Genomic DNA, 8063 nt, shown 5'->3' with positions numbered 1-8063 from the left:
AAAAAAAAAAAAAAAAAAAAAAAAAAAAAAATCCTAGATACACAAACTAAGATAAACTCGAAATGGATAAAAGACCTCAACGTGAGATAGGAATCCATCAGAATCCTAGAGGAGAACATAGGCAGTAACCTCTTCGATATCAGCCACAGCAACTTCTTTCAAGATATGTCTCCAAAGGCAAAGGAAACAAAAGCGAAAATGAACTTTTGGGACTTCATCAAGTTCAAAAGCTTCTGCACAGCAAAGGAAACAGTCAAGAAAACAAAGAGGCAACCCACGGAATGGAAGATATTTGCAAATGACAGTACAGACAAAAGGTTGATATCCAGGATCTATAAAGAACTCCTCAAACTCAACACACACAAAACAGACAATCATATAAAACAATGAGCAGAAGATATGAACAGACACTTCTCCAATGAAGACATACAAATGGCTATCAGACACATGAAAAAATGTTCATCATCACTAGCCATCAGGGAGATTCAAATTAAAACCACAGTTAGAATGGCCAAAATTAGCAAGACAGGAAACAACATGTGTTGGAGAGGATGTGGAGAAAGGGAAACCCTCTTACACTGTTGGTGGGAATGCAAGTTGGTGCAGCCACTTTGGAGAACAGTGTGGCAATTCCTCAAGAAATTAAAAATAGAGCTTCCCTATGACCCTGCAATTGCACTACTGGGTATTTACCCCAACGATACAGATGTAGTGAAAAGAAGGGCCATCTGTACCCCAATGTTTATAGCAGCAATGGCCACGGTGGGCAAACTGTGGAAAGAACCAAGATGCCCTTCAATGGATGAATGGATAAGGAAGATGTGGTCCATGTACACTATGGAGTGTTATGCCTCCATTAGAAAGGATGAATACCCAACTTTTGTAGCAACATGGACGGGACTGGAAGAGATTATGCTGAGTGAAATAAGTCAAGCAGAGAGAGTCAATTATCATATGGTTTCACTTATTTGTGGAGCATAACAAATAGCATGGAGGACAAGGGGAGTTAGAGAGGAGAAGGGAGTTGAGGGAAATTGGAAGGGGAGGTGAACCATGAGAGACTATGGACTCTGAAAAACAATCTGTGGGTTTTGAAGGGGCGGGGGGTGGGAGGTTGGGGGAACCAGGTGGTGGGTATTAGAGAGGGCATGGATTGCATGGAGCACTGGGTGTGGTGCAAAAAGAATGAATACTGTTACGTTGAAAAGAAATAAAAAATTAAAAAAAAAAGAAAAAATTATAAATAAAAATTAAAAAAAAATAAAAAAAAGAAAGAAAAGAAAAATCTTGGATACACAAACTATGTTTACACCTTAAATAACTGGAGAATCAACAACAAATTAGCCCAAGCCATGCAGGAGAAGGAGAATAATTAAGATTAGAGCAGAAATCAATGAATTAGAAAGCAGAAATACAGTAGGATACATCAACAAAACTAGAAGCTGGTTCTTTGAAAGAATTAGTAAGATTGATGGGCGCCTGGGTGGCTCAGTGGGTTAAGCCACTGCCTTCGGCTCGGGTCATGATCTCGGGGTCCTGGGATCGAGTCCCGCATCGGGCTCTCTGCTCAGCGGGGAGCCTGCTTCCCTCTCTCTCTCTCTGCCTGCCTCTGTCTACTGTGATCTCTCTCTGTCAAATAAATAAATAAAATCTTTAAAAAAAAATTAGTAAGATTGATAAACCACTGGCAGACCTATCCAAAAGAAAAGAGAAAGGCCCTAAATTAATAAAATTATGAATGAAAGGGGAGAGACCATGACCAACACCAAGGAAATAGAAATAATCATCAGAAATTATTATAAACAGCTATATGCCAATAAGTTAAGCAACCTAGAAGAAATAGATGCCTTCCCGGAAACCTATAAACTTCCAAGACTGAAACACGAAGAAATTGGTAACCTGAGTAGACAAATAACCAGTAATCAGATTGAAGCAGTGATCAAAAACCTTCCAAAAAACAAGAGTCCAGGACCTGATGGATTACTGGGTAATTCTACCAATTCAGAAAAGAAATAATACCTATTCTCCTGAAGGTGTTTCAAAAAATAGAAGCAGAAGGAAACTTCCAGACTCTTTCTGAGGCCACCATTACCTTGATCCCCAAACCAGGCAAAGACCCCATCAAAAAGGAGAATTTGAGACCAATATCCCTGATAAATATGGATGCCAAGATTCCCAACAAGAGAGTAGCTAATAGGATCCAACAGTACATTAAAAGGATGATCCATCATGACCAGGTGAGATTTACCCAAGTTGCAAGGGTGGTTCAACATTTGTTCTATCACAACCAATGTGATAGAACACATTAATAAGAGAAAAGAACCACATGGTCCTCTCAATTGATGCAGAAAAGGCATTTGACAAAATACTGCATCATTTCCTGATTAAAACTCTTCAGAGTGTAGAGATAGAGGGAACATTCCTCAATTTCATAAAGTCTATCTATGAAAAGCCCATAGCAAATACTATTCTCAATAGGGAAAAGCTGAGAGCCTTTCCCTTCAGATCAGGAACATGACAAGGATGCCCACTCTGGCCACTACTGTTCAACATAGTACTTGAAGTCCTAGCAACAGCCATCAGATAACAAAAACAGAACGCATTCAAATTGGCAAAGATGAAGTCAAACACTCTGTCTCTTCGCAGATGACATGATACTTTATGTGGAGAACCCAAAAGACCCCATCTCCGGATTATTGGAACTCATATATTCAGTAATGTGGCAGGATACAAAATTAATACATAGAAATTAGTTGCTTTCTTATACATTTAAGTGGAAAATAACAGGGAGGTCATTATCAGCCCATCTGAAGGGAAAAACTTAAAATAAGGACCCTACCCTTGCTTTTAGGGTCTCCCACCTTTCATTTGGGTGAGGCTGAAAATCCTTGGTGAAGCATGAAAAATAATTAGTATAGTAGAGGCCCCTTTCCAACATGCACGTTCTTGTGAAGGGAGGCATGTGGTGGAGGTTCAGTGAAGTCCACAGGCAGCCAGGCTTGGACGGGGCAGTAAGAACCTTCTTGTCGCCCTGGTGTCTTGGGCCTCACTCCCGGGGACTCATTGTCCATACCCAAACCATACTCAATTTTCTCCATTGTCTCAGAGCACTCTATGGATGTATCTAAGTTCCTTCTGTCATTTCACACTTGGAAATTGTTTTTTCCCCAATGAGTTTGATATTCAGAGACTACAGGGGACATCTTCCCTTCATGCTGTACTAGAGGCTGGCACACTAGGCTTCATGTCACATCCAACCAAGCTCGTTGGTTTGTATATTGTCTGTCGTTACTTTCATGCTATAGCAGGAGAGCTGAGGAGATCTGACAGGAGTGTGTCACCTGCAAAGCTAAACATACCACTATCTGCCTCTTTGTATAATGTTTGCTTACCCTTGAGTGAAACTCTAACTTCTCTTCATCTTATTCAGTGTAGACGACTTCTCAGCTCATTCAGCACATAGAGCACTAATCGGCATTTATAGAGGAACATTTATTCATGTCTGCGGTCCATTATCTCATTGAAATCAAAAGAAGAAGAAATCAAAAGAACCTTCCCTGAATTAGTAGCCTCCTGAAATTGAATACTCAGCAGGGATATTTTATACCTTTTTTGCTGTGGTTAGGGATATTACTGACAGTGGAAGAGTCCTTTTGGTCAAAGGAGGGGGATCCTGAGGGGATCCATGGACAGAGCTGTGAATTCAGCTCACCATTGTTCAACTTTCTTCTCCATAACAAATGCCCCATGAGGCCCCCCAGCATCTGAGGGCAGAAGGGCCAAGTAGACAGGGGTCTCTGCTCCTTCTTCTGGGCTTTTAGTGGCTTTAGGTCCTGCCATGTCTGTTCTCACCCACCCAGGGCAGCAGGCATTCAGAAGGATCTTGTCCCCTTTCCTCTGCTCACTCAGTTTCCTGGCATGGATTCTGGAGAGGACTGTGACGCCGATTTTTGTCACTCCATAGGCAGTATCAGGCCAGCCCTCCTTCCTGTGCACACCTTTCTTCGTGTCTTCCACGAACTTGTTCATGAGCCCCACCAGCTCCTCCTCTGTGATGATCTCACTTCTGAACTTCTGCTGCAGCTCGGGACTGCAATTTTTCAGGGCCCGCAGACTCACCATGCTGGACACGTTCACCACTCTGCCTGACATAACAATACACAACGTTACATCGAAAGGCTCAAGAACGACAAATGCCAATTTCGCCAAGACTTTGTACAGAAAATTTCCACTTGAGACTTTATTAATTTGCTATGAGCATCTGTAAGACTGCCTGTATGTGTGAAGACTATGATACGGTCTTGGAACTTGTTATACCTGTAACGTCTCTTATGAAGTCCGAGAAATGCTAGGGGGAGGGCACTGAGCCTATGTTCCATAGGAAAAATGGAAATCCTGTAAGGAAGAACATGGTTAAGGAGGATATAAGGAGACACTCCTTGCATTCAAGAGTGGATTCCCTCTTTCTCCCTAAGGCCACCTTTGGGACCACCTGAAGTTCTCACGGTCACTTGGGGAGTGGCCTCAAATAGGTCTGTACAAATAAGGAGCTGACTGGTGTGAGGAGGGCAGTTCCATCTGGTCTGGAAGGCTGCCACTCTGTTTGAGGATGATAACAACAAATTGGTTTAGTGGCCTGCCTTGCATGGTGATTTGTCTATGATGGAGTTTTTATGAACTTGGGTGTGTGTTATGGCCTGAGAATACAGTCATGGAGAGAGGCAGTGGAAAACTGGGGGAACTGAAGGAAGTCCGTAGAGGGCATGGCCTATGGAAGTCCCTATGGCAATTTAGGGGGCAGAATAAAGTTGGACAAGTCAATGCCCCTCAGAAGAGCCTCTTCTGGGACTGGAATGGGAGTGGAACCAGGAAGTGGATATCCTGGTATGCCTTTATGAAATGGCCATCTGGTCCCTGAGAGGAGTGGAAATGGGAGAGTTGCAGAAACGCAGAGCTGGGGTAACTGTTGACATAGATTCTGCACCCTGTGAGCACCCCCCACCCGGCAAAACCCAAGGACTCTTCCATTTCTCAGCAAAAGAGACAAAGACTGGAGATAGTTATGGGAGAGATTGCCCAAGGGGAAGGCCTTCCACATAGGTGGCAAGTTAGGTTGAAGGTAGTAGCTTGGGAGGCTCCAAACAGGTGGTCCGGACAAGTCAAGGCACTATTTCTGGACCAAGCTTTGGAGAAACCCGGAAGAAGATGCCAATGCGTAAGCAGTATAGCAGGATGAAAACAGAAGATGCTGCACAAATTTGTCCTAAGGTGTTATCATTTCTGCAGGCCAAGCAATACACTTTCACATGCAGAGAAGTGGTTCCACAGAGAACTGGAACAGGCATCTGAATCCTTGGTTGCCTTCAACACGAGATAAAGGTATGTGGGGCTTAGACACATTCATGAACATGGACTCACACTCAACATGAGGCGGGTGGGTGCCAAGGGAGATGCCCCACTGGGCAGATTCTTCTGCTTCACTGGGGATTCTGGGGAGAGGGTAAGGGGGAGGATGCTGACTTGACCTCACCATTCTTCCCCACATCATCTCAACTTCCTTTTCTTCCTCCTCTTACCATGTTCCCAGGACGAGGGGTGCAAGTATGGGAATGGAAAACAGGGATAATCTCTAATCAAGAAACCATGTAACTATAGCTTTAAATTTCTATGTCAGAATTCCTAAGGGCATAATGGAGTGGATTGTGCCTTCCCCATCTGGGAAAACTGGAGGGACAGTGAACATAGCTGCATTGTGCAGCGGCTGATACAACCCACTCATTCTAGACTTGTGCAGCCTTCTCCTATGGGAATGGGAGTGCACTGGAGGGAAGGCACTCCTTGCACTAGTACCATTGCTGGTATTCAGGACCAGTACAGAGGCTGAACTTGATGTCCCTCTTAAAGGTGAATGGGGATGGGATATCAGGTGGAAGAGGGAGGTGGGAGGGGGAGGAATGAGGATAAAGGCATGAGCAGTGGTTTAGGCAACAAGAGACATCCAGTATCACAGATGCCCCATCTGCATGGAGACGTACCTCTCGCCTGTGGCCATCATTAGCTCTGCACATGTGAGTGTGCAGGCCTCCTGGTGGCCATGGGGAAGGGTCTTGCACCCAGGCTGGACAAGGTCTGTGAGGGCATCCTGAGGAGAAGGAGAGGCAGGAAGAGAAATATGTGTGTCTGGAGCTCTGGGAATGTTCTAGGCAGGTGACCGATGTTAGGGGGGGCCTAAGAAGTTTGGAGAGTGAGGAGTCCACTAGTTGTAGTAAAATCCTGGGTGAAAGGGTTGTGGGGGAGAAAGGGTCCAGGAAGGAATCCTTAGGGAACTTCCCCTGTGAGTGGCACTGAGGGAGTAAAAGGTCTCTCTGAGGAGAGATCTCAAGGAAGACTTTAAGGATAAGACAGAGGCAGTTGTGAGGGACTAGCGGGACAGAGGGCACTGCTGACTGCGGGCCAAGTGTGTTAGGGTCCTGAGACAGAGGGTCCAGTTGGAGACACAGCAAGGAGGCCGGTGTGGCTGAGCAAGGAGAGGGGCCAGGGTCCTGTAGAAGAGGTCAGGGAGGCCAGGGCCAGATCATTCCCGCAACACCACAGCTTGGGCCCCTCATCAGGCTCACCTTGGGGTTTCATCAGAGGCAGGAGTTCTGTGCACACATCTCGGGTACCAAAGAAGTTTGTTTTCATGGTCACTTCTGCTTGAATATGAAACGGTGTGGGATCATTAGCTTCCGGGGGGGGGGGGGGAGAGAAGCATCGTTAGTAGGAGCCTTGTGGGAAAATTCCAGAAAATGTTATATGAAAAAAGTACATGTGAAATGTTTTGAATTTTGTGTAAAGCTGGCATCTAGTTAACAGTATCGTGCCACTGACAATTTTCACATTTGTTAATGCTGTAGTGGTATAAAACGGCACCATTGGGGAAGGCTGGGTGAAGGTGTGGGATTGCCTTACCAATTTGTGCAGTTTTCTAGTTTATTACAAAATGCAGTAAAAATAAGAGAACTGCTCTAAAGTCCGATCTGACAGAAACTTTCTGACAACTTGGAAAAAATCCCCAGTAATCAGAGGAACACAAAGGTCACTGGGGCTGATAAGCAGGGCAGCTGATAATCGGGGCAATTTCTGTTCGACTTTGCCTGTGTCCCAGTGCTGTCCCTCCATCCCTCCCCCTGCCCTAAGGAGCCATTTTGGATGCCACAGTCATTAAAAGCTAGATCGCCTGGATTCCCCAACAGATGGAGTCCACCCTGGTAGGAGGAGCTCCGAGGGTCCACCTCCCCTCCTAGTCTGCATCCTCTTACTCTTGAAAGCAATGCCCGCGTTGTTGACCAGCACGTCCAGGCCCCCGTACTCCTTGCGCACGAAGTCGCGCAGGTCGCGGATGCTCTGCAGGTCGTCGATGTCCAGCAGGTGGAAGCGGGGACTCAGGCCCTCGGCCTGGAGCTGCTGCACGGCCGCGCGACCCCGCGCCTCGTCCCGCGCCGTGAGCACCACGTCCCCCGAAAACTGCCGGCACAGGTCACGCACGATGGCGAAGCCGATGCCCTTGTTGGCCCCGGTCACCAGCGCCACTCGGTTGACTGACGACATGGCTGTGTGGGGGGACGCACGAAGTACTGGCCGAGAGAGCCGTCAAATGGAATTTGTTCCGCGCGGTGCCCCTGAGTTCACCCGCAGACTTCGGCGCGCCTGCGCGAAGCCGGAGGTTGCTAGGGGCTGCCGGGTCGGACGCGCCCCCTTAGGGCGTGGCTTCCCGGAACCTCCCCCGAGCTGGTGGAAAATGGGTAGGGCTACCAGGTTGATTTGCAAAACGGGCGTTGGGTGCCCGGGCACGTCTGACAACTGCCCCGCCCTGCGGTGGGGGTAATCCTTCTATTTCGCAGAGTCACTCACTTTTTAGATCTAAACTGAAGCTTTGTTCTTGGTTCTCCATGAGTTTTCCCTCGTATTCTCCCATTAAACTATTTGCGTGTGCACTTGAAGAAATAGCGTATTTGTCTAGACTTTTTTTTTTCTTTCTCCTGATTAAAGAAAATCTCTTGAACTGAAGTCTTTGGAACTAT

At 46.3% G+C, this 8063-nt stretch overlaps 1 protein-coding gene across 1 annotated transcript; it reads right to left on the bottom strand.

Annotated features, from left to right (window-relative positions):
• Positions 1 to 3234: 3234 nt before the first annotated feature.
• LOC111155701 (carbonyl reductase [NADPH] 1) lies at positions 3235 to 7625 on the bottom strand. The gene is made up of 3 exons (XM_022516016.1): positions 7302 to 7625; positions 6618 to 6725; positions 3235 to 4145 (listed from the first exon to the last, which is right to left on the bottom strand). The coding sequence occupies exons 1-3, from the start codon at positions 7588 to 7590 to the stop codon at positions 3709 to 3711; spliced, it is 834 nt and encodes a 277-aa protein (XP_022371724.1). The 5' UTR covers positions 7591 to 7625; the 3' UTR covers positions 3235 to 3708.
• Positions 7626 to 8063: the final 438 nt, after the last annotated feature.

The sequence above is a fragment of the Enhydra lutris genome, unplaced genomic scaffold (genome assembly GCF_002288905.1).
Source record: "Enhydra lutris kenyoni isolate GAN:26980312 unplaced genomic scaffold, ASM228890v2 scaffoldscaffold43, whole genome shotgun sequence".
Lineage (NCBI taxonomy): Eukaryota > Metazoa > Chordata > Mammalia > Carnivora > Mustelidae > Enhydra > Enhydra lutris.
This window is presented reverse-complemented; position numbering and strand designations above follow the sequence as displayed.

Coding starts and splice junctions, on each gene's coding strand:
- LOC111155701 (XM_022516016.1), bottom strand. CDS start 7,590: ATGTCGTCAGTCAACCGAGTGGCGCTGGTGACCGGGGCCAACAAGGGC. Junction 6,726..7,301: donor CGCGGGCATTGCTTTCAAGA/GTAAGAGGATGC, acceptor CCCCCCCGGAAG/CTAATGATCCCACACCGTTT. Junction 4,146..6,617: donor GCCTCTGATGAAACCCCAAG/GTGAGCCTGATG, acceptor TTGTTATGTCAG/GCAGAGTGGTGAACGTGTCC.